The 26,856-nt window shown below is 41.1% G+C and overlaps 2 protein-coding genes across 7 annotated transcripts in view; one reads left to right on the forward strand and one right to left on the reverse strand.

Annotated features, from left to right (window-relative positions):
- Positions 1–1,953, reverse strand: part of SLC35F2 (solute carrier family 35 member F2) — a 186,289-nt gene extending 184,336 nt beyond the window's left edge. For 3 of the 4 annotated variants that reach the window (XM_064288895.1, XM_023554753.2, XM_064288896.1), the window contains exon 1: positions 1,841–1,953. Coding sequence is in view for 1 of the 4 variants with exons in the window: in XM_064288894.1 (XP_064144964.1) it covers positions 1,841–1,851 (11 nt within the window). In the remaining 3 variants the exon portion in view is untranslated. The remainder of the gene's footprint in view (positions 1–1,840) is intronic. The other variant, XM_064288894.1, reaches the window with a different exon arrangement.
- A 75-nt stretch (positions 1,954–2,028) lies between these two features.
- The window catches only part of CUL5 (cullin 5), a 127,666-nt gene continuing 102,838 nt past the window's right edge, over positions 2,029–26,856 (forward strand). Inside the window, exon 1 of one of the 3 annotated variants that reach the window (XM_010595436.3) lies at positions 2,029–2,140. In XM_010595436.3, the coding sequence (XP_010593738.1) occupies positions 2,117–2,140 (24 nt within the window). In that variant the 5' untranslated portion in view covers positions 2,029–2,116. Of the gene's footprint in view, positions 2,141–17,771; positions 17,874–26,856 lie in introns of those variants that run through there. The other 2 variants (XM_010595437.3, XM_064288891.1) reach the window with 2 other exon arrangements.

The following is a 26,856-nucleotide window of genomic DNA, read 5'->3' on the forward strand; positions in this document are numbered from 1 at the left end:
ACAAAGATGTGGCAGTCTGCTTCCATAAAGGTTAGAGCCTTGGGAACCCTATGGGGCAACAGGATTGCTATGAGTCAGAATCAGCTTGATGGCAATGGGTTTGGCTTTGGTTTTAGGTTACTCTCCATCAATTCATTTGGATTAAATGAGATTTCAAAAGCCTTCTAAATGATCTTCCTGTTTCTATTCACTACACAGTAGTCAGAGTAACCAGATTAAAATGGGTTCTAAACCCTGCAACAATTTCCCATCTCATTTGGAATAAAAGCCAGCAGTTTAAGGGGGCGCTGGTGGTTCTGTGGTAGAATTCTCGCTTTCCACGTAGGAGGCCTGGGTTCGATTCCCAGTCAATGCACCTCATGTGCAGCTACCACCCATCTGTCAGTAGAGGCTTTCATGTTGCTATGATGTTGAACAGGTTTCAGTGGAGCTTCCAGAGTAGGTAGCAGGACTAGAAGAAAGGCCTAGTGATCTACTTCCAAAAATCACTCATAGCGACCCTACAGGACCCACAGTTTCCAAGGAGCGGCAAGTGGATATGAACTGCTGACCTTTTGGTTAGCAGCCAAGCTTTTAACTACTGTGCCACCAGGGCTCCATAAAAATCCTATGCATCGCAATTGTCCAATCCCCAAATATTCTGTTTTGGGTCGGGGGCAAACCTGATGGTAGCTAAGAATAACAGTGGCCTACAAGGTCCTATGGAAACCCTGGTGGTGTAGTGGTTAAGTGCTATGGCTGTTAACCAAGAGGTCAGCAGTTCAAATCCACCAGGTGCTCCTTGGAAAGTCTATGGAGCAGTTCTACTCTGTCCTATAGGGTTGCTATGAGTTGGAATTGACCTGATGGCAGTGGGTTTGGCTTGGTTACAAGGTCCTATATGATCTCACTACTCTCCTTTCTCTCTCTGCTCCAGACACACTGACCTGTTTCTTGGATGCTCTGGGCACCCTGCCATCTCAGGTACATTCCCCTGCTTTTCCCTCTGTCTGGAATGCTCTTCCCCCACATATAGTATGGGCTGGCTCCCTTACCTCCTTCACATCTTTACTCAAACGCCATCTTTTCATTGAGGCCTACTCAGGCAACTTTACTTAAAATTACATCTTCATCCCCCCTTTTATTTTACTTCGTAGCTCTTATTAATTTGTAACATATTATGAATGTAAGAATGAATACTGTTTGTAAACACATATAATACAATGCCAGCTATACTGTTCTCTGTACAAATTACATTCTCTTGTCTAGGCCAGTGGTCTGTGGTCTGAGGGGATAAAGCTTGAGGACTTAGGGTTCAGCATCTTTTAGGAAAATATGCCTTAATGCAATCCAGGACTAATATTCATTCCTCGACAATCTTTTACAGGATATCTAAGTGCCACGCGCTCTTGAATAGAAACATGAACAGTATCACTTTGGCGCATTCATTCAACAAATATTTACTGGGCGCCTTGTCTGTGTCAGTTCTGACGGAAGACAGCTGCTACAAGCATTTCGGGATCACACAGTTCCATCCCTGAAAACCGAATCCCCAGATTGGCGACGGGGAGTGGGGGGAGCACGCCGGGAAACGCCGGGTCCCGCCAGCAGAGGGCGTACTCCAGCCCCCTACGCGGCCTCCGGTCCCACCAAGGCTCCAGGCTCCCACGCTCGCTCCCGTGCGCGCCCCCGCCCGCCGCGTCACGTGATGCGGCCGCGGAACCTGAGCTGTGGGGCCTAAACCGAGCTAATTTCGTTGCCGGTGGCCGCTGCGGGGGCAACCGTAAAGGCTAATCCGAAGGTGTGAGGGAGGCTCGTGGAGTCGATGCTTCCTCAACCACGTCAGGTCGGCTCCCGTTACCTTTTCACCATTCGCTGCTCTGGTCGCCCTGAGCGTTTGCATGAGCTCTTTCGTGTGGAGAAGCTCCGGTGACCATGTAGGCGGAAAGAGTAAGGAAGCTCCCGGTGCCTGGTCCAAGGTCAGCGCTGTCGGCACGCCGCTCCCGCGCCCACCACACCCTCGGTGCGGGGCCCATCGGCCGGTTGGTTCTGGTGGGAACTCCGGCCTCCAGTTGTGGCCTGGTCCAGCGCCCCACGAAATCTCGCGCTGTCTCGCGAGAGTGTAAGTTGAAGGAACATGGCGACGTCTAACCTGTTAAAGGTAAGACTCTCAATGCAGCCTGGCTTTTACTCTGTGACTGCCGGGTTCAGCTCTTCAGATAGGCTAGGTTCAGGTTCAGCAACGAGATGTGTGAGTGTCCAGGGGCTGCCCACCGGAAGGGAATCAGCTGCGACTGCCGCAGAGGAGCGGAACGCGGGTGCCTGGCCTTGCGGCCGAGAGGCTCTGGTTGTCCCTCCCGCCGGTTGCCCGGCGTGTGAAAGGCCCGGCTGCGGGCTGACGGGGAGCGGTGCTTGTAAGGGACCAGCTCTGGCCGGGAGGCTGAATGCTCGTACTGTGGCCTGAGGGATTGGGCCGTTAGTACTCGTGGGGTCTCAGTTTCTTCTGAAGCAAGAGTCTAAGACGAATAAAAAGAAAATCAGTAAAATGCTGCCTAACAGGTTTCAATGACTAGACCCCCATCTCCTCAATCCCTGTTTTCCTCATTTGTACGAAATTCCAAGTCAGACCGAGCAGTGCCTCCAACCCCACCCCCTTCCTCCCTCCCTTTTCCGCACGACGCACCTTCCCTCCTATCTCCCAGGCCCCTACCTCCTCTTCTTGAATTCTTGTTTTTCCTTAAGAAACTGCTCCCCCCTCCACTCACTCACCCCCGCCCCCATTACAGCACCCAACCAAATGACAGCTGATGAAGTGCTACCATCGTTTTAGGGCTTAGGAAAGTTACCTTATCAAAACGTTTAGTTTTATGTGTTTGGGATGGCAAGGTAGATCTAGGCCCAGAGGGACAGGTGCTCTACCGTCAGTTAAAAAGTTTGAAAGAGAATGAGGAAGACATGGTACTAATTCGTTCTATGTTTGTGTTTATAGTTAGGAAACTTTTCCTTAAAAGCATTGACTGAAATGTGGATAGTGATCTGCTCAGGAAACATAAAAACAAAGGATAAACTGTTCCTCCCTCAGACCCATTATTATGCCTTCAGGCAGTGTAGATGGATAATAGAAAATAATATTAAAATATACCGGATGCTCACCTTTATGTCTTCTTTAGGCCACTGATACTGATTGCTTAATAGGTGAAACTGTCTTATAAACTGAAAACCTAATTTTACGAACTTAACAGGCAGTGTCTTGCCTTTTAAACTCGACTGCCTGAATTTCTGCAACTTACAAGCTGTATGGCTTTGGGGTAGTTTCTTAAGCCTGACTTATCAGTGAAAGGAGGTTATCAATAGCACCTATTTCATAGGAACATTGTGAAGATTAAATGAATTAATGTATGTAAAATGCTTTAAACAGTACCTGACACTTAATTCGTATACCCGTACCCGTTGACATCCAGTCAGTTCTGACTCATAGCAATAGTATAGGACAGAGTAGAACTGCTCCATAGAGTTTCCAAGGAGCGGCTGGTGGATTTGAACTGCCCGCCTTTTTGGTTAGCAGCCCAGCTCTTAACCACTACGCCAAACCAAAAAAACCAAACCCGCTGCCGTCTAGTTTATTCCGACTCATAGCAACCTTGTAGGACAGAATGGAACTGCCTCATAGGGTTTCCAAGGAGTACCTGGTGGATTCGAACTGTTGACCTTTTGGTTAGCAGCTGTAGCTCTTAACCACTGCGCCATCTGTTTCCACCACTACCCAGTACACATAAATTACTGGAACTATTTCTCCATCTGTCCCATTTCTTTAAGAACTAATTTACAGGAGTTGAGCATCCCATCCTACTCTGCTTTCTTTTTCTAACAGATGGTATAGCAGAGTTGTAATGTATTAGTCCAGAAAGAAATTCGTTAACTTCTGAAGACTATTGTTAATGCGTCAGTGTTTACTAGCAGTAGTGTATGTTATTAATCAAAATGTGTTTAAGAAATAATTGGGTTCCTACCTTGTGAAGTTTTTGACCTGTTGATTACCTGAATATGAGGCAAGCTCTCCTCCTTGCCCCCCCATACTCAAAAGAGTATTGTTTGAAGGAGATATAAAAAGTATTGTTTGGAGGAGATACAAATCTGAAGCTACTTTAAGTCAAAGTTAGTAAATGGTTACCATGTAGAGATTATGAATCTGCATCTATGGGATACACATATAGAATGGAAAAACTGCCGTAACGTATACAAAGTGGACATTTAGGCTTAGGTTAAAAGATCACAAGACTTCAAAAAGTGCTACAGTTCAAACAGCTTGTAAATAAAAGGAAGTTAACATGGTTTGAAGAAAACTGTTAGGGGGCTCAATCACTCTAGTGAACATGAAGACGGATGCCAAAGATACATTGGAAAAATGTCAATAAAATTACTTTATAAAATGTTGACTAGGAAAAAAGCAGAATTTCTATATGAATATTATTTTATATGGTATGTGATGTAAAATCTGTATAACTAACTTACTATGATAGGTATTGTAAATAGACATTTGATTCTTTTATCTATATCCACAAAAGTTTATGTACTCAAGTTGGCCTGAAAACCTTTTTTTCCTCTCCTCATTGGGAGATAGGGGGGATAGTCATATATTAAAAAGTAGATAATCATAAAATAGGAAGACTGAGAAGTTTATCTTTTTGGAGAAATGTAGTGAGACCCTGTCAGATAGATCTATAACATAATTCTTAGGAAACTTGTATTCCTAAGTTTAATAGAGACAGGGCTGGCTAGGGAGTGATCAAATTAAAATTAGCCTCATTTTCTTTTTTTGACAGGATTAATAGGCTTGTAGAATTCTCAGGAATGCCCAGTTTGGTTCCTGGCCAGTATACCTTAAGCACAGCCACCACCTATATGTCAGTGGAAGCTTGTGTGTTACTATGATGCTGAACAGGTTTCTGTGGCACTTCCAGACTAAGATAGACTAGGAAGAAAGGTCTGACAATCTATTTCAGAAAATCAGTGAAGACCCTGTAGATCACAGTGGTCCCATCCTGTTGTACACGGGGTCACGACAAGTTGGGGGCCGACTCGATAGCAGCTAACAACAACTTTAGAGAAATGCCCTACACATTGTGTAATTAGGCTTCACCAGGACATGTTTGAGACAATTATTATGTCTATATGGTCAAGATGGAGGAATGTGGGATGGATGAGAATACAGTCATAGAATTTGATTCCTTAACAACCGTACTTGCAGAGCGATGAGTAATAAATCACCATCAGCCTGAGAGAGGCCGTTAGTGTCCTGCTGAAAGAGTCCAGCCCTATCCTGTTGGATGAAGTTTATTGAATTTGTGGATGACAGACAGTTCAGAGGGACAGCTCATATGTTGTGAAAGATAACAAGTTTTCAAAACTTTCTTGGTATGAAACGTACTGAGTCATAACTCAGTGCAAAAAAAACACCTTTTTTGTATTGAAATATGATGTAGTAATAATCGTAATCTCTTTTTAAAACAAGTAGATTACTGCTTAATCTTGGAAGTTTATAGATATACAAAGATTTGTGTTGTACATTTTGACATACACAGTTATCAACTGCTTAGGGTTGTTACAGTTCCCAAAAGTTTGCGTATTCCTACTTTATTATCTCTGTCGTTTTTCCTTACCTCTCCAAGTGTATCTGTAGAACATTTGCAGGATAATAGAGTTTCATCTTCTGCTTTAGATTATTTTGTTAACATACAGTTTGGTTTGTTCCTTTATTTTTGCATTGTAGGATTATCATCTGGGCTTTCAGTGCTCGTTTTCTTCATTTCCAGTTAGTTATCTTATTCCAGATAGCAGTTATTCAAAACTTTTTTTTGCTGAGCTTCACCCCTCTTAATTCTTAGAAGATTACTTTACCCAGCTAGTTGGAGTGTCCTTAAGTTACTTGATTGTTACCAGAAATTTTTCTAGCTTCCCCTGTATTCTCCTTTCCAAACCACCTCCTAAATTGCCTCCTTCAACCTATTCTTGTTGAGCCCTCCTTTCCCCCCGCCCCCAGGTCTTAGCGGCATGTGCCCTCTTTTCTTTCAGACTCCTTTCTTCTCAGATCTGATTCTGCCTCAAGCCCCTGCCCTTTTCTGTCTTTTCATTCACTATTACAGCTTTTGGAAAAGCACCCCCCATGTATTATAATTTATATACCTTTATAATTCTTTCTCTCTCTCAACTTACTGTGATCTTTCCCCGGGCATTGTATTGAAACTGTCAGTCTTAAGAGCATCAACAACTGCTTGGTTGCCAAATGAAATTCATCCTCTTTTCTGATATTGTTAATCACTTCCTTTGCTGCCTTTTTGGTTTTTGATGACATTATCTTCATGTTCTGCTGTCTTTCAAATCACTTATGTTTTCACTGGCCTGCCTCTCTCCTTCTTGCCTCCTTCCCCTCTCACCCTAAGTATGATTTTTTTTTTTTCTGAGACAGTCTTAACTCCCATGATTTCACTGTTTTTATCTCTTAATTCTGATCTGAGCTCTAGACCAAAATGCAGTTCTGACTATATCACTTTCTTGTTCAGATACTTTTAATAGTTTAAATTCCTTGAACTCTTTTGAGCTTGGTCATCTTTTCACTAATAACTGTAACTTGCTAACGCTCTATTTCTCTTTCTGTCTCTCACTCTCTCTGTCTCTCACACACACACCCCTACCTATTTGGCTGGTTACTTGTTGGTTCTTTAGCATACCAGGGTCGTCAAGACTCTATGTTTCCTGTTTCTTCTCTAGAATGACCCCCTCCCCTCAACATATGCCTGTTAAAATTTTATTTATCCATCAAGAATCAGCCCAAATACCTCTTTTCTAAGTGCTGTCAGTTGGAATTAACACTTGCCTTCTCTGCATAGCAATGGCACTGCCGTCAGTCTCTTCTAGCACCTATGTCTTATATGTTTTTTACAAGACCTGTTTACATACCTAAGTCCCTCTCTGGATTGTAAGCCCATTAGTGCAGGGACTTTATTTTATTAATCTGTGGATGCCTTACCATCTATTCTAATCTAGTGTGGTGATCTCTCATATTAGGTGCTCTGTAAATGAGTGATAATTGATTAAAAAGAGAAAAGTAATATAGTAATCAACACATCAGTAAATGAGTGTTGATTGGCTAACAGGAGGAGTTCCTGGCTTTATCCCCTTCCTAATTAGATAGAATGGGAGAGAGAAGGGCAGAGGAGTATAAAATCAAACCATCAAAGGAATCGTAAAGTTTAAAATGAAATATAAAGCACACTGCTTTTCTCACTGCAAACTTTTTGATCCTTTGGGGCAAAAGAAAATGGAAGCATAAGGGAACAATTCAAACCATCTGTAGAATTTATTCGTTATTACAGTAATTTTATTAGGTGTCTATGTGCAAGGTAATTAACTACAAATAGTTAATGTCCTCAGCTGAAAGGTTGGTGGTTTGAGTCCACCCAGAGATGCCTTGGAAGAAAGTCCTGGTTATCTACTTCTGAAAAACCAGCCATTGAAAACCGTATGAAGCACAGTTCTGCTCTAACACACATGGAGTCACTGTGGGTTGGAACGATTCGAGAACAGCTAGTATGTGCAAGGCACCATGAAGGATACAAAGATGTATAAAAAAGATCCATGCGCTTTGGGAATTTACTGTATACTGAAGGAGATAAAGAAGTACTGATGATTTACTATAAGGCAAGAATTTCAGGAGTGTTACTCTGTGCTATGTGGAGGAGATGGAGGCAATCACTTCTGGTGGGATGATTAAGGAAAGTTTTGTGGAGAAAGCATTGGAGCTGAATTATGAAAAAGGAGTAGGATTTTGGTACGTGGCGATTAGGAAAAAATATGGTAGGAATATAGACTAGATCAGTTTGGCTATGGTATAGGCAGGACTACAGGCCGTGTTGCATTCTGTGTGAATGGTGCTCCTTGGAATTGTGTAGCGTAGTAGCCAAAATACAGGAAAATAGTAGGAGATAAGAGTACAAAGGAAAACCAGGGTCAGATCGTGAAGAGTCTTCAATTCTAGGCAAGGAGTTTGAAATAAAGCTCTGTCAGAAACCAAAAACCAAACTGTTGACATCGAGTTGATTCTGACTCATAGTAGGTAATGGGAAATATTTGGAAAATATGTGAGCAGAGATATACCAAGCCCTCAATGTCTTTTTGGGCACATGAAAGCTGTTCTCGTCATTACCTACCCCTTTTGGGTTTTTTTACTATGTATGTACTGAGAATCTGATTTGGAGGGTGACCATGGTGAGGAGCATTTATGCTGATGATACCATATTCACTGAAACTATAACAAGAGTCATTAAACCTATGGAACATAAATTCATTCAACAAGTATTTATTCAGCATTTTCTAATTCCAACTAGATAATGATAAACCAGGCAGACAAATTCCTAACCTTATATAAAATAATTTTTATAGGGAAAGGGGCAAAAAATATACAAGCCAAATAAATATAAATCAAGTTGTGATAAATACTATGAAGAAAACAATCAGGGTAAAGGATAGTATTATTATTGTTATGTTAATGTGCAATGGGTATGTTATTATTTTTCCCTAATAATATTTTACTGTGTTTTTTCTAATAGTTTATACAGCAAGTTAGGTTCCCATTTGACAGTTTCCACTCATGTTGATCAGTGACATTAGTTATATTTTTCACGGTGTGTCGGCATTTTTTTATAATGTGTTATGGTTGTTCCATTTCCAGTATTCTAGTTTCCCTGCCCCCTTACCTTCTTATCTTTACTTTATATTAAATGTTGACCTTTTGGACTCTTACAGATGGGTTTTTAGTACAGCACCGTTCTAATGGTTAATATCCTTTATTTTGTGTGTTTCTCTGCTTTTCTGCTAAAAGGTGATTTCGGGATCGTTTTGGTTCAAGTTTTGAAAAGTGCTTCAGGGCAATAGTCTCAGGAAGTCCTCTGGTCTGAGGTGGTCCAGTTAGTCTGGCCTTTTTTAAGAATTTAAGTTCTACATTTTTCTACCATTCTATCTGGGATCGTCTGTTGTGACCCCAGTCAGATTGGTCAGTGGCGGTAGCCAGGTACCTTCTAGTTCTTGTAGTCTCAGGGTGGTTGAGGTTGTGGCTTGTGTATGCGCTCGGCCTGGTAGACTTGTTTGTTCTCTGAGATTTTGGTTACCCTCTTACTCTTTTGCTCCTGACAAGTAGAGACCAATAGTTGTACCTTAGATGGCGGCTTGTGAGCTTTTAAGACCCTGGATGCTACTCACTTCACTAGGATGCAGAGCGTGAACTTTGTGAACTGTTGTGCCAGTTGACTGAGTTGTCTCATGAAACTATTGTCCTAAGCTTTCCAACCTAGAAGACCAATCTTGGAAGGTGTTAGGTTATGTCTGAGGAGTATCTGTAGTTGTGTCTTCAATGAATATATGTGCCTGCCTATACATACCTCTATTTACTCATTTTATAGATACTTCTCTGTCTGTTCTCACATATGTATATACCCGTATATATGCCTGTACCCGTATTATGCCTGTACCCATCCATATGTCATCCTAGACTCGTTTTTTCGTCTTTGTTGGAGTTGTTGCCATCTTTTGTACGTTACATTCTTCAGTTAGGCATCCTTTTCTCATGAACACTTCTCAGTAGCATTATTTACTTTGGTCAAGCTGTGCCCACTACACCCACATTTGGTGCCACTTTTCCTGTCACCACAAATAACAAGTATCTACAGTCTAAAGCTTACTTCCCCCTCCTGCTCCTCTTCCCCCTGGTAACCACCAATGAACACTGGTCTCTTTATATATGTCTATTCATATCTTCTTATAAATTAGGTGTTGTTATTTTTGATAGTATTGTCAGCAGATGATATTTGAGGAGAGACCTTAGTGAAGCAAGGGAGCAAGCCATACATATATTAGGTGAAGAGTTCCCAGAAGAGGAAGTACAAAGGCACTGAGTCTGCAACTTGCTTGGTGAGTAATACAGATGTGATACCAAGATTTGAATGTTGGTAATGAATGTTGTGAAGATACACAATTGGATAATTCTGTTTATTAAGTCTATTCAAACATAGGCTTCACTAAGAACCTAACTTGTCAACATTTTATGGGCTTGATGGAAATTACTTTTTGGAAAAATGAGCATCCAAGAGGGATGTGACCTTCAGGGCTGCTTTCACTCACTCCAGTGTTCTGTCCTAGAGACATGGTTACATTAGACAGCCTGGGGACAAAGCTGATCCAGGGGTGTGTATGTTGGCTGTGGATAGGGGTGGGAATATTGGACTAAGTCAGTAACTATAAAAACTGTGTGATAAATGTTAATATGGGAATCTTTAATGCTCTATGAAAATAAATGAGTGAGTAGTTATAATCTGGTATAATATGTTAATTAAAGCTACTAAATGAAAGTAATAGTTTGGAATAAACTTTGAGAAATCAATCATTTATCAAATGAATTTGAGGAGGAGAATTCAAGAAGGCACTAGGCATCTGTCTGCTGGACAGGGAAGGAAGATGGGGAAAGAGATGGGTAAAGGCAGAGTTTTCTTATGAATTATTTTGCCCAGGGTCCTGGTGAACCCAGTTGTATCACTAAAAGCGACCTCGCTCCTGCTATTGGTATATTATGTAGGATTGGTGCTTGATATGCTGTATAAACAAAGAAGGGTAAAAGTTAGGATAAAACGTTGGTCATAATGCTTTAGAGTACTTACAGGTAATATCAAAAGCAACTGATTTGTGTAACTGGGATTTGCTTATCGCGTAAATCTCTGGCCACCTACCTCGTGCTGTATTCTTATCTAAGTGTCAGCGATACAGTAGTAAATGTGACAGACAAGGTCACTAGTCTTTGGAGTTTATATTCTAATGGGTAAAGACTGACACCAAAGAAGGAAATAGTAAGCTGGATAGTTTTTGCTGGTAATGAGGGCTATGATGAAAACACTGTAATCAGGAGTATTCAAAAGGTAGGGGCCCTCTTTGATGTATATACTTACTTATTTACAACAGAAAATAACTTTATTTTTTCCCCCAAATATTGATTTCAGTGATGTTCCATGAATTTCGCTTCCCTGCCACTTAATGACATTTCAGCCAGGTCCCATAGTCTTCTGGTCTTTTCCAAAATATTCAAAAATTTAGTCTGAATTAAAATTTCAGTCTTATAGCCAATCAAAGCATCTCTCTTTATCGCCCCAAGACCTTGGGACTGTTCTGATCTCTATGAAGAGGAATAGGAAAAGGGCATTTTTTAGATTGGATGGAGAAGGTCTCTCTGAGATGACATTTGAGCTGAGACCTGAATGATCTGCATTCTAGGCAAAGGTCTGGAAGTGCAGTGGTTAGCTTGGCACATTTGAGAAATAGCTGGAAAGGTTGGTATGGCAGGAACATAGTGAGAATTGCCAGTATTCAAATATACACCGTAGTTTTGTGGTTCTTTTGGTTAATGGGCTTTACAAATGTGGTTTTACAATCACCGAAGCAGCTCATAGACAGTGTGAGAAACCAGGCATTCAAATAGCTACCCTCATAATTTACACCTGCAAATTGGGTCCCTTTTGTAAAGTTATTGGTGTCCCTGGGTGGTGTGGCACAATGTTTAAGAGCTCGGCTGCTAACCAAAAGGTTGGCAGTTTGAATCCACCAGCCATTCCTTGGAAGCACTATGGGGCAGTTCTTTCTGTCCTGTAGGGTCAGTATGAGTCAGAATCGACTTGACAGCAATAGGTTTGGTTTTTTTTTAGGTGGTATAAATGGTTCATGTGCTTGGCTGCTAATTGAAAGGTTGGAGGTTTGAGTCCACCCAGAGGTGCCTCAGAAGAAAGGCCTGGTGGTCTGCTTCCAAAAAAATTAGCTATTGGAAACCCTATGGAGCACAGTTCTCTGACACACATGGGGTTGCCATGAGTCAGAATCGACTTGGTGGCAACTGGTTTGGTGTTTTTTAACATAGCACCAAGTTTTATATGTGTACACAAGCAATTAGGAGTGACCCGTCCCTGGAAAAGGACGTCATGCTTGGGAAAGTAGAAGGTCAGTGAAAAAGAAGAAAGAAAGAAAAAAAAGAGGAAGACCCTCAATGAGATGGGTTGACACAGTGCTTGCAACAGTGGGCTCAAGCAAAACAATGATTGTGAGGATGGTGCAGGACAGGGCAGTGATGAGTCAGAATGGACTTGACGGCACCTAACAACAACAAATTATATACCAAGTTTTTTTCTTGAAGATAAAATGGGACTATTGTACACAAATGCATTGATTGAAAAAGTACTCTTGAATTTCAGTGGGAAGTGTGTAGATTTTTTTTGAGTGATAATGTTACTTAGAAAGATTTACATAGCATCCTTCACTCCTGGCCTATACCATCTTCTCCCACACCAAACACATTAAAAATATTAAACTCCTGTAATCACTTTCTTTGTAATGCACGTTCATTTGTTTTACTTTGGGACTTTACTGTCAGTCAGTTTTAGAACTGATTCTTCCATTAGGGAATATTTTTCAGATAAACCTGAATATACTCTATTTGAGTCAGGGCAGCCAAAATATTGTATTAATGGATCCTGATTTCTTCATATTGATTATAGCAGGGAAAGGCAATTGAACCTTTGTTCACTTGTTATTCTTTGTTATTTTTTTTCTCCCATACTGTTTTCATCTGATTGTGAGAAACCTGACACTGGTTTATTTTTTTTCCCAGTCCTGTGGGGGAGATATTAAGTAAAAAGCAACTTAGTAGTAAATAACTTTTAATTAAAATTAAAGAGGAAGGGAGAGTACAGGAAAAAAGAAATGAAGGCCAAGAGTTAAAACGTCAGTATTTGTTTAAATTGAACAGTACAGCCAAAACTCAATTCATGACCTCTCCCAAACCATCCAACTCAAATACATTCTTGCTCTGTATTTCTTCTTTTGGTCAGTGATTCCACCATCCATTCAAGTCAGAAATCTGAGAGCCATGTTGTATTACCCAGTAGGCAGAAGGAGGATATGTTTGATTAGGATACTGGCAAAGACCTCCTTTCCCCCATAAAAAGAAAAGTGAGAAAAAAATGTTGAATGGTTTTAGAAATATTTGATTTTTTTTTTTGAGAAAACTTTTGGACTTTTGACCTGTATTTTAGGATTAGTTTTGTTTGTGTTTTGAATTATATTGGGGAGTAGTGATGGGGAAGGAACTATAGTCATTTGAGAGCTTAGGGCTTTACCACTTTTTTTTTACTGAGCCATTTTCAACATTCTTTCATTTCTACATCTAATTATTATCAAATCCTGTTATAGCTGACCTTTTGTTTAGCAGCAGAGCTCTTTAAGTACTACACCACCAGGGTTCTTCTTGCTTATATGGACGGTTGCAGTAGCTTCCTGTTAAACTTATTTGAATTTTTCCTTCTTACGTTGATCTTTCTAGAAGTTACATGTAATCATGTCATAGCCATTGGCTACTTCGCATCCAAAAAACTATTTTAATTGGTCATAAACTGTTACACATGGGCTCTCCATGAAGTCAACTCGACGGCAACTGATTTTTTGGCTAAACTGTACTATCAATGCAGTAATGCCTCCTTATCTGTGGTTTCATTTACCTGCATTCTGAAAATATTAAATGGAAAATTCCAGGAATAAATAATTCATAAGTTTTAAATTGCACTAAGTTCTGAGTCCAAAACCAAACCAAACCCAGTGCCGTTGAGTCGATTCTGACTTATAGCGACCCTATAGGACAGAGTAGAACTGCCCCATAGAGTTTGCAAGGAGCACCTGGTGGATTCGAACTGCTGGCCCTTTGGTTAGCAGCCATAGCGCTTAACCACTACGCCACCAGGGTTTCCATGTTCTGAGTAGTATGATGAAATTTCACCTTGTCTCTGTCCCACCTGGGATGTGAATCATCCCTTTGTCCATCCCATCCATGCTGTATACAGTACCTGTCCATTAGTCACTTAGTAGCCTTCTTGGTTATCAGATTGACTGTCGAGGTATCCAGGTATCGCAGTGCTTGTATTCAAGTAACTGTGGGGTGAAGGCCATCTTGTTTATGGAATGGCTTTACCAGTGCTTCATCCCAGAGTGAAATTGCTATAGCAATTGTTATAATTGTTCTGTTTTGTTCGTAGTATATATAGGGTTCGGTACTATCCATGGTTTCAGGTGTCCACTGTGGGTCTTGGAACTTATCCCCCACGGATAAAGGGGAACTACTATGTTTAGCTCCTGCACATTTGTCAGTTTGTCGTACTGTGGGGCTTGCATGTTGCTGTGATGCTCGAAGCTATGCCATTGGTATTTCAAATGCCAGCACTGTCACCCAGGGTGCACAAGTTTCAGCTGAGCTTCCAGAGTAAGACAAGGGAGAAGGACCCAGCAGTCTACTTTTGAAAAGAATGAGCCAGTGAAAACCTTATGAATAGCAGCGGAGCATTGTCTGTTAATAGTGCTGGAAGATGAGCCTTTCAGCTTGGAAGGCATTCGAAATATGACCGGGGAAGAGCTGCCTCCTCAAAGTAGAGTCAACCTTAATGACTTTCGGGACCTTCATTAGCTGATGTGGCATGACTCAAAACAAGAAGAAACAGCTTGAAACATCCATTAATAATCAGAACATGGAATGTACAAAATATGAATCTAGGAAAATTGGAAATTGTCAAAAATGAAACGGAATGCATAAACATTGATATCCTTCGGCATTAGTGAGCTCAAATGGACTGGTATTGACCATTTTTGAATCGGACAATCATATGGTCTACTATGCCAGGAATGACAAATTGAAGGGTAACTATATTGCATGTATCATTAAAAAGAACACTTCAAGATCTATCCTGAAGTACAACACTGTCAGTGATAGGGTAATATCCATACCCATACACCTACAAGGAAGACCAGTTAATATGACTGTTATTGAAACTTATGGACCAAGCACTAAGGCCAAAGATGAAGAAATTGAACTTTTTTGCCAAGTTCTATAGTCTGAAATTGATCAAACCTGCAATCAGGATGCTTTGATAATTACTGGTGATCAGAATGCGAAAGTTGGAAAAAAAGAAGAAGGTTTGGTAGTTGGAAAATATGGCCTTGGTGATAGAAATGACGCTGGAGATTGCATGATAGAATTTTGGAAGACCAACAACTTCTTCATTGTGAATACCTTTTTTCAACAACATAAACGGCAACTATACACGTGGACCTCACCAGAAGGAAACCACAGGAATCAAAGAGCTACATCTGTGGAAAGAGATGATAGAAAAGCTCAATATCATCAGTCAGAACAAGGCCAGAGGCTGACTGCTGAACAGACCATCAATTGTTCATATTCAAGTTCAACTTGAAACTGAAGTTTTGAACAAGCCTACCAGAGCCAATTGTTTTTTACCAGAGCCAAAGTAGAACCTTGAGTATATCACACCTGAATTTGGAGATGATCTCAAGAATAGATTTGACATGTTGAACACTAATGACTGAAGACCAGACGAGTTGAGGAATGACATCGAGGACATCATACATGAAGAAAGCAAGAGGTCATTAAAAAGACAGGAAAAGAAAGAAAAGACCAAAATGGATATCAGAAGAGACTCTGAAACTTGGCTCTTATACATTCAGTAGCTAAAGTGAAAGAAAGAAATGATAAAGTAAAAAAGCTGAACAGAACTCAAAAAGACGAAGTATTATAATGAAATGTGCGAAGACCTGGAGATAGAAAACCAAAGGAGAAAAACATGCTTAGCATTTCTCAAGCTGAAAGAACTGAAGAAAAAATTCAAGCCTCAAGTTACAGTATTGAAGGATCCTATGGGGAAAATACTAAACGACTCAGAGAACATCAAAAGAAGAAGGAAGGAATACACAGAGTCACGGTGTTGTTGTTGTTATTAGGTGCTGTCCAGTCGGTTCCGACTCATAGCGACCGTATGCACAGTAGAAGGAAACACTGCCTGGTCCTGCGCCATCCTTATAATCATTGTTATTCTTGAGCTCATTGTTGCAGCCACTGTGTCGATCAACCTCGCTGAGGGTCTTCCTTTTTTCTGCTGACCCTGTACTCTGCCAAGCATGATGTCCTTCTCCAGGGACTCATCCGTCCTGACAACGTGTCGAAAGTATGTAAGACACAATCTCGCCATCCTTGCCTCTAAGGAGCATTCTGGCTATACTTCTTCTAAGACAGATTTGTTCGTTCTCTTCCCAGTCCATGGTATATTCAATTTTCTTTGCCAACACCACAATTCAAAGGCGTCAATTCTTCGGTCTTCCTTATTCATTGTCCAGCTTTCACATGCATATGATGTGATTGAAAATACCATGGCTTGGGTCAGGGTCAGGCACACCTTAGTCTTCAAGGTGACATTTTTGCTCTTCAACACTTTAAAGAGGTCCTTTCCAGCAGATTTACCCAATGCAATGCGTCTTTTCATTACTTGATTGCTGCTTCCATGGTTGTTGACGGTGGATCCAAGTAAAATGAAATCCTTGACAACTTCAATCTTTTCTCCATTTATCATGATGTTGTTCGTTGGTCCAATTGTGAGGATTTTTGTTTTCTTTATGTTGAGGTGCAGTCCATACTGAAGGCTGTGGTCTTTGATCTTCATTAGTAAGTGCTTCAAGTCCTCTTTACTTTAGCAAGCAAGGTTGTGTCATCTGCATAATGCAGGTTGTCAGTGAGTCTTCCTCCAATCCTGATGCCCCATTCTTCTTCGCATAGTCCAGCTTCTTGTATTATTTGCTCAGCATACAGATTGAATAGGTATGGTCAAAGAATACAACCCTGACGCACACCTTTCCTGACTTTAAACCAATCGGTAACCCCTTGTTCTGCCCGAACAACTGCCTCTTGATCTATGTAAAGGTTCCTCATGAGCACAATTAAGTGTTCTGGAATTGCCATTCTTTGCAGTGTTATCCATAATTTGTTAGGATTGACACAGTTGAATGTCTTTGCATGGTCAATAAAACACAGGTAAACATCCTTCTGGTATTCTCTGCTTTCAGCCAGGATCCATCTGACATCAGCAATGATATCCCTGGTTCCACGTCCTCTTCTGAAACTGGCCTGAATTTCTGGCAGTTCCCTGTCGATATACTGCTGCAACTGTTTTTGAATGATCTTCAGCAAAATTTTGCTTGCGTGTGATATTAATGATATTGTTCTATAATTTCTACATTTGGTTGGATCACCTTTCTTGGGAATAGGCATAAATACGGATCTCTTCCAGTCTGTTGGCCAGGAAGCTGTCTTCCATATTTCTTGGCCTAGACGAGTGAGCACCTCCAGCGCTGCATCTGTTTGTTGAAACACCTCGATTGATATTCCATCAATTCCTGGAGCCTTGTTTTTCGCCAATGCCTTGAGAGCAGCTTGGACTTCTTCCTTCAGTACCATCGGTTCCTGATCATATGCCACCTCTTGAAATGGTTGAATATCGACTAATTCTTTTTGCTATAATGACTCTGTGTATTCTTCCATCTTCTTTTGATGCTTCCTGCATTGTCTAATATTTTCTCCATGGAATCCTTCACTGTTGCAACTCGTGCTTTGAATTTTTTCTTCAGTTCTTTCAGCTTGAAAAATGCTGAGCGTGTTCTTCCCTTTTGGTTTTCTACCTCCAGCTCTTTGCACGTGTCATTATAATACTTTATCTTCTCCAGATGCCCTTTGAAATCCTCTGTTCAGTTCTTTTACTTCATCAATTCTTCCTTTTGCTTTAGCTGCTCGACGTTCGAGAGCAAGTTTCAGAGTCTCCTCTGACATCCACGTTGGTCTTTTTTTCTTTCCTGTCTTTTCAGTGACCTCTTGCATCCTTCATGTATGGTGTCCTTGATGTCATTCCACAACTTGTCTGGTGTGCAGTCACTAGTGTTCAATGCATCAATTCTATTCTTCGGATGGTCTCTAAATTCAGGTAGGATATACTCAAGGTCATATTTTGGCTCTCGTGGACTTGTTCTGATTTTCTTCAGTTTCAGCTTGAACTTGCATATGGGCAGTTGATGGTCTGTTCCACAGTCGGCCCCTGGCCTTGTTCTGTCTGATGATATTGAGCTTTTCTATCGTCTCTTTCCACAGGTATAGTCAATTTGATTTCTGTGTGTTCCATCTGGTGAAGTCCATGTGTATAGTTGCCGTTTATGTTGGTGGAAGAAGATATGTGCAGTGAAGAAGTCATTGGTCTTGCAAAATTCTGTCATTTGATCTCCGGCATTATTTCTATCACCAAGGCCATATTTTCCAACTACCGATCCTTCTTATTTGTTTCCAACCGCCAGTAATTATCGATGCATCTTTATTGCATGTTTGATCAATTTCAGACTGCAACAGCTGATAAAAAATCTTCTGTTTCTTCATCTTTGCCAGTTTGTCGTACTGTGGGGGCTTGCATGTTGCTGTGATGCTGGAAGCTATGCCACAGGTATTCAGATACCAGCAGGGACACCCATGGAGGACAGGTTTCAGCTGAGCTTCCAGACTAAGGCATACTAGGAGGAAGGACCTGGCAGTCTACTTCTGAAAAGCATTAGCCAGCGAAAACCTTATGAATAGCAGCGGAACATTGTCTGATGTAGTGCTGGAAGATGAGCCCCCCAGGTTGGAAGGCTCTCAAAAGATGACTGGGGAAGGGCTGTCTCCTCAAAGTAGAGTTGACTTTAATGACGTGGATGGAGTAAAGCTTTTGGGCCCTTCATTTGCTGATGTGGCGTGACTCAAAATGAGAAGAAACAGCTGCAAACAGCCATTAATAATTGGAGCCTGGAATGTACAAAGTATGAATCTGGAAAAATAAGAAATCGTCAAAAATGAAATGGAACTCATAAACATCGATATCCTAGGCTTTAGTGAGCTGAAATGTACTGGTATTGGCCATTTTGAATTGGACAATCATATAGCCTACTATGCTGGGAATGACAACTTGAAGGGGAATGGTGTTGCATTCATTGTCAAAAAGAATGTTTCAGGATATATCCAGAAGTACAGTGTTGCCAGTGATAGGATAATATTCATACACTTACAAGGAAGACCAGTTAAGAGTCACTTTACCAAAAAGAATTGGTCAGTGTTCAACCATTTCAAGAGGTGGCATATGTTCAGGAACCGATGGTAGCGAAGGAAGAAGTCTAAGCTGCTCTCAAGGCATTGGTGAAAAACAGGGCTCCAGGAATTGATGGAATATCAACTGAGGTGTTTCAACAAACAGATGCAGCGCTGGAGGTGCTCACTTGTCTATGCCAAGAAATATGGAAGACAGCTTCCTGGCCAACTGACTGGCCTATTGCCAAGAAGGGTGACCCAACTGAATGTGGAAATTATCAAACAACATTATTAATATCACATACAAGTAAAATTCTGCTGAAGATCATTCAAGGGCAGCTGCAACAGTATATCAACAGAGAACTGCCAGAAATTCAAGCTGGATTCAGAAGAGGACGTAGAACTAGGGATATCATTGCTGTTGTCAGATGGATCCTGGTTAAAAGCAGAGAATACCAGAAGGATGTTTATCTGTTTTTTATTGACTATGCAAAGGCATTCGACCGTGTGGATCATAACAAATTATGGATAACATTGCAAAGAATGGGAATTCCAGAACACTTAATTGTGCTCATGATGAGTGTGTACATAGATCAAGAGCCAGTTGTTCAAACAGAACAAGGGAATACTGCATGGTTTAAAGTCAAAAAAGATATGCCTCAGGGTTGTGTCCTTTCACTGTACTTGTTCATTCTGCATACTGAGCAAATAATCTGAGAAGCTGGACTGTGCGAAGAAGAATGGGGCATCAGGACTGGAGGAAGACTCATTGACAACCTGCATTATACAGATGACACAACCTTGCTTGCTGAAAGTGAAGAGGACTTGAAGCACTTACTGATGATGATCAAAGACCACAGCCTTCAGTGTGGACTGCACCTCAACATAAAACAAAATCCCCACAACTGGACCGGTAAGGAACATCATGAAGAACGAAGAAAAAGCTGAAGTTGTCAAGGATTTCATTTTACATGGATCCACAATCAATGCTTATGGAAGCAGCAGTCAAGAAATCAAACGATGCATTGCATTGGGCAGATCTGCTGCAAAAGACCTCTTTAAAGTATTGAAAAGCAAAGGTGTCACCTTAAGACTAAGGTGCACCTGACCCAAGCAATAGTGTTTCAGTTCCCTCATATACACGTGAAAGCTGGGTGATAAATAAAGAAGACCAAAGAAGAATCGATGCCTTTAAATTGTGGTGTTGGAGAAGAATATTGAATATAGCATGGAGTGCCAAAAAATGAACAAATCTGTCTTGGAAGAAGTACAACCAGGATGAGCGAGTATGGCAAGACTGTGTCTTAGGCACTTTGGACATGTTATCAGGAGGGATCAGTCCCTGGAGAAGGATATCATGCTTGGTAAAGTAGAAAGTGAGCAAAAAAGAATACCCTCAACAAGGTGGATTGACAACAGTGGCTGCAACAATGGGTTTAAGCATAACAACCATTATGAGGATGGCACAGGACCAGGCAGTGTTTTATTGTGTTGTTCATGGGGTCGCTATGAGTCGGAGCCAACTCAACGGCACCTAAGAGCAACAACTGTATTTATTTTGCTTCTATTGAATACTTACTTTCTGGCACAACGAGGATCATCCAAGATCATCCCTGCCCCAGATTTAGAATTAGATTTTCTCTAATGAGTCCTTTTAGGAGAGAGTGGTATTGAGAAACCAAGATCTGGATGCTCTGTATGCTAATTGCTGTTGAGGTGTCACTCTTCCCAGGTTCTCTCAGTGAACCGAAGTAGGACACACACACAAACACATACACACACATCAACACACACAGTTACATCAGAACTTACTGTATCTATATTATTGAAAACTATGAGTTCACTCCAATACCTCCAATTAGAATCTACCACCACAGGGTTTATTCTGTCCTTCTCCTTTCGGTATGTGTAACTTCCTTTTTGGAGTCCCTGGATAGTGCAGACGGTTAATGCACTCAGCTGCTAACTGAAAGGCTGGAGGTTTGCATCTACCCAGAGGTGCCTTGGAAGAAAGAATTCTGTTATATAGTTAAAAAATGGATTTACAAATTAAATATTCACAACACTAAAAATTAAATAACATTTAAACAAACATTATTAGCATGACAGTTTTTAAAAGTAAACTTTACTGAATTAATAACATATATACAGAAATGCAACACAAATCGTAAGTATATAAAAAAAAAAGGACGTATTTTTCATAAAGTAAACATACTATTTAATTAGCACCCAGATCTAGAAATAGGATATTAACAGATCCCTAAAGCCTCCTCTCTACTGCCCTATCCCAGTCTCCACAATAACTGCTGTTCTGAGTTCTAATCATCATAAATGTGTGTTTTTCCTGAACATAGTATTATTATTCTTGTGTCTGGCTTCATCAGTATTGTGTCTGTGAACATGTTGTTACATGTTCATTTTTTACTGCTATATGGTATTCCATTGTTATAAATTTTCCACAGTTTATCCATTCCATTTTTGATAGATATTTGGGTTGTTTCCAGTTTCTGACTATTGTGCATAAAGATGCTGTGAACTTTCTTGTGCATGTCTTTTGGTAGATATTTGTATGCAGTTCAGTTGGAGGTATAAATAGGAGTGAAATTGTTGGGTCGTATGGCATGTATATGTTTAAAACCAAACAAAACCCAGTGCCGTCGAGTTGATTCCGACTCATAGCTACCCTATAGGACAGAGTAGAACTGCGCTATAGAGTTTCCAAGGAGTGCCTGGTGGATTCGAACTGCCAACTTTTTGATTAGTAGCCGTAGCACTTAACCACTATACCACCAGGGTTTCCATGTATATGTTTAGCTATCATAAATATTGCTAAAGAGTTTTTCAAAATGTTTGAGCCAGTTTACACTCTCACCAGCAGGATGAGGTTCCTCTATATTTTCTGACATTTGGTATTATCATTCTTTTCTTTTTTTTAGCCTTTTTGTTGGTGTGTAGAAGTATTTCATTGTGGTTTTAGACAAAGGATTACAGAACAAATTAATTTCTCATGAAACAATTAATACACATAATGTTTTGTGACATAGGTTGCCAACCCCACGACATGTCAATACTCTCCCCTTCTGAAACTTGGGTTCCCCGTTACCAGCTTTCCTGTCCCCTCCTGCCTTCTCATCTTTGCCCCTGGGCTGGTGTGCCTATTTAGTCTTGTTTTGTTTTATGGGCCTGTCTAACCTCTGGCTTAAGGGTGAACCTCAGAAGTGACTTCAGTACTGAGTTAAAAGGGTGTTCAGGAGCCATACTCTCAGGGTTTCTTCGGTATCTGTCAGACTAGTAAGTCTGGTCTTTTTTTCTGTGTGAGTTAGAATTTTGTTCTACGTTTTTCTCCAGCTCTGTCTGGGACCCTCTACTGTGATTCCTGACAGAGCAGTCAGTAGCCAGGCACCATCTAGTTGCGCTAGACCCAGTCTGGTGGAGGCTGTGGAAGTTGTGGTCCATTAGTCCTTTGAACTAATCTTTCTCTTGTGTCATTGGTTTTCTTCATCCTCCCTTGATCCAGATGGGGTGAGACCAGTGGAGTATCTTAGATGGCCACTCACAAGCTTTCAAGACCCCAGACAGTACTCACCAAAGTAGGATTTAGAACATTTTCTGTATAAATTATGTTATGCCAGTTGACCTAGATATTCCCTGAGACCATGGTCTGCAGACTTCAACCCAGTAATTTGGTCCCTCAGGGAGTTCGAATGTGTCTATGGAGCTTCCATTACCTTGCCTTGGTCAAGTTGTACTGGCTTCCCCAGTATTGTGAACTGTCTTACCCTTCATCAAAGGTATAACTAGTGTTTTTCCCTTCCCACCCCTCTGCTTCCTCATAACCATCAAAGGTTTTTCCTTTTTATGTATAAACCTTTTCCTGAGTTTTTATAATGGTGGTCTGTCATGGTTTGAATTGTGTCCCCCCAAAATGTCTGTCAACTTGGCTATGCCATAATTCCCAGTATTGTGTGATTTTCTGACGTTTTGTCATCTGATGTGATTGCCCTGTGGGTTTTAAATCCTATCTCTATGATGTTGATGAGGTGGGATTAGCGACAGTTAATAAGACAGGACTCAATCTACAAGATTGGATTGTGCCTGGAGCCAGTCTCTTTTGAGATAGAAAAGAAGCAAGCAGAGAGACAGGGTGACCTCATACCAAGAAAGCAGCCCTGGGAGTAGAGCATATCCTTTGGACTTGAGGTTCCTGTGCGGAGAAGATCCTAGAACAGGGAAAGACTGACGACAAGGACCTTCCTCCAGAGCCCACAGAGAGAGAAAGACTTCTGAAGTCGATGCCCTGAATTCGAACTTCTAACCTACTAGACTGTAAGAGAATTAACTTCTGTTTGTTGAAGCCATCCACTTTCGGTGTCGCAGTACTGGATAACCAAGACATGATCTCATACAGTATTTGTCCTTTTGTGATTGACTTATTTCACTCAACATAATGCCCTCCAGATTCATCCATTTTGTAGATGTTTGAAAATTCAACGTTGTTCTTTATTGTTGCCTAGTATTTCATTGTGTGTGTGTACCATAGTTTGTTTATCCATTGATCTGTTGATGGACACTTAGGTGGTTTCCATCTTTTTGCTATTGTGAATAATGCTGCAGTGAACATGGGTGTGTATATGTCTATTTGTGTGATGGCTCTTATTTTTCTAGGATATATTCCTAGGAGTGGGATTGCTGGAGCATACGGCATTTCTATTTCTAGGTTTTTAAGGAAGTGCTGTATAGTTTTCCAAAATGGTTGTACCATTTGGCATTGCCACCAGCAGTGCATAAGAGTTCCAAGCTCCCAGCAGCTCCTCCAACATTTGCTATTTTCTGTTTTTTGATTCATGCTAGTAATGTTAAGGTGAGATAATATCTCATTGTGCTATTGATCTGCATATCTCTAATGGCTGGAGACCGTGAGCATTTCCCCATGTGTCTGTTCGCTGCCTGTGTGTCTTCTTTGGTGAAGTGTCTCTTCAGGTCCTTTGCCCATTTTTTAATTGGATTGTTTGTCTTCTTGCTGTAGAGGTTTTGGATTTCCTATAGATTTTAGAGATTAGACCTTCATTGGATTTGTCAGAGCCAAAAGTTTTTTCCCAGTCTTTAGGTTCTTTACTGTTTTGGTGAAGTCTTTTGATGAGCATGTGTTTAATTTTTAGAATATCCCAGTTATCTAGCTTATCTTCTGGTGTTTGTGTATTGTTAGTTATGGTTTCTATGCCATTTATATCATGTATTAGGGCCTGTAGTGTTGATCCTATTTTTTTCTCCTATGATCTTTATAGTTTTTGGATTTATATTTAGGTCTTTGATTTTTTTTTTTTTTTAATTTTTATTGTGCTTTAAGTGAAAGTTTACAAATCAAGTCAATCTCATACAAAACTGTATATACACCTTGCTGTATACTCCTGGTTGCCCTCCCCCTAATGAGACAGCACATTCCTTCTCTCCACCCTGTATTTCCGTGTCCATTCAGCCAGCTTCTGTCCCCCTTGGCCTTCACATCTCCCCTCCAGATAGGAGCTGCCCAGATAGTCTCATTTGTCTACTTGATCCAAGAAGCCCACGCCTCACCAGTATCATTTTCTGTCTTGTAATCCACTCCAATCCCTGTCTGAAGGCCTGGCTTCGAGAATGGTTCCTGTTTTGGTCTAACAGAAGGTCTGGGGACCATGACTTCTGGGATCTCCTTTGTCTCAGTCAGATCATTAAGTCTGGTCTTTCTACTAGAATTTGGGGTCTGCATCCCGCTGCTCTCCTGCTCCTTTGGGGATTCTCTGTTGTGCTCCCTGTCATGGCAGTCATCGATTGTAGCTGGGCACCATCTAGTTCTCCTGGCCTCAGGCTGATGTAGTCTTTGATTTATGTGGCTCATTCTGATTCTTGGGTTCACACTTACTTTGTGTCTTTGGTGTTCTTTTTTCTCCTTTGCGTCAGGTGGGTTGAGACCAATTGTTGCATCTTAGATGGACGCTTGCTAGTGTTGAAGACCCCAGACGCCACCCTCCAAAGTGGGATGCAGAATGTTTTCTTAATAGTTTTTATTATGCCAGTTGACCTAGATGTCCCCTGAAACCATGGTCCCCAAACCCCCGCCCCTGCTACTCTGGCCTTTGAAGCGTTCAGTTTATTCAGGAAACTTCTTTGCTTTTGGTATAGTCCAGTTGTACTGACCTCTCCTGTATTGTGTGTTGTCCATCCCTTCACCTACAATAGTTCTTGTCTACTGTCTAGTTAGTGAATCCACCTCTCTCTCCCTCCCCTCTCGTAGCCATCAAAGGATATTTTCTTCTGTTTTGACTATTTCTTTTTTTTTTTTAAATAATTTTTATTGTGCTTTAAGTGAAAGTTTACACATCAAGTCAGTCTCTCACACAAAAACCCGCATACGCTTTGCTTCACACTCCCAATTACTCTCCCCGTGATGAGACAGCCCGCTCTCTCCCTCCACTCTCTCTTTTCATGTCCATTTCGCCAGCTTCTAACCCCCTCCACCCTCTCATCTCCCCTCCAGGCAGGAGATGTCAATATAGTCTCAAGTGTCCACCAGATCCAAGAAGCTCACTCGTCACCAGCATCCCTCTCCAACCCATTGTCCAGTCCAATCCATGTCTGAAGAGTTGGCTTTAGGAATGGTTCCTCTCCTGGGGCAACAGAAGGTCTGGGGGCCATGAGCACCGGGGTCCTTCTAGTCTCAGTCAGACCATTAAGTCTGGTCTTATGAGATTTGGGGTCTGCATCCCACTGCTCTCCTGCTCCCTCAGGGGTTCTCTGTTGTGTTCCCTGTCAGGGCAGTCATCGGTTGTAGCTGGGCACCATCTATCTCTTCTGGTCTCATGCTGATGTAGTCTCTGGTTCATGTGGCCTTTTCTGTCTCTCGGGCTTGTAATCGCCTTTTGTCCTTGGTGTTCTTCATTCTCCTTTGATCCAGGTTGGTTGAGACCAATTGATGCATCTTAGATGGCTGCTTGCTAGTGTTTAAGACCCTAGATGCCACTCTTCAAAGTGGGGTGCAGAATGTTTTGTTAATAGATTTCATTATGCCAATTGACTTAAAAGTCCTCTGAAACCATGGTCCCCAGACCCCTGCTCCTGCTACGCTGGCCTTTGAAGCATTCAGTTGATTCAGGAAACTTCTTTGCTTTTGGTTTAGTCCAATTGTGCTGACCTCCCCTGTATTGTGTGCTGTCTTTCCGTTCACCTAAAGTAGTTCTTATCTACTGTCTAATTAGCGAATGCCCCTTTCCCACCCTCCCCCCTCCCCTCTCTCGTAACCACAAAAGAATGTTTTCTTCTGAGTTTAAACTATTTTTCAAGTTCTTATAGTAGTGGTCTTATACAATATTTGTCCTTTTGCAGCTGACTAATTTGACTCAGCATAATGCCTTCCAGGTTCCTCCATTTTATGAAATGTTTCACAGATTCCTCACTGTGGTTTATTTATGTGTGGTATTCCATTGTGTGAATATACCATAATTTGTTTATCCATTCATCCGTTGATGGGCACCTTGGTTGCTTCCATCATTTTGCTGTTGTAAACAGTGCTGCAATAAACATGGGTGTGCATGTATCTGTTCGTGTAAAGGCTCTTATTTCTCTAGGATATAGTCCAAGTAGTGGGATTGCCGGATCGTATGGTGTAGTTCTATTTCTAGCTTTTTAAGGAAGCGCCAAATCGATTTCCAAAGTGCTTGTACCATTTTACATTCCCACCAGCAGTGTAGAAGTGTTCCAATCTCTCCACAGCCTCTCCAACGTTTATTATTTTGTGTGTTTGGATTAATGCCAGCCTTGTTGGAGTGAGATGAAATCTCATTGTAGTTTTGATCTGCATTTCTCTAATGGCTAATGATCATGAA

Source organism: Loxodonta africana, chromosome 7 (assembly GCF_030014295.1).
Source record: "Loxodonta africana isolate mLoxAfr1 chromosome 7, mLoxAfr1.hap2, whole genome shotgun sequence".
Classification (NCBI taxonomy): Eukaryota; Metazoa; Chordata; class Mammalia; order Proboscidea; family Elephantidae; genus Loxodonta; species Loxodonta africana.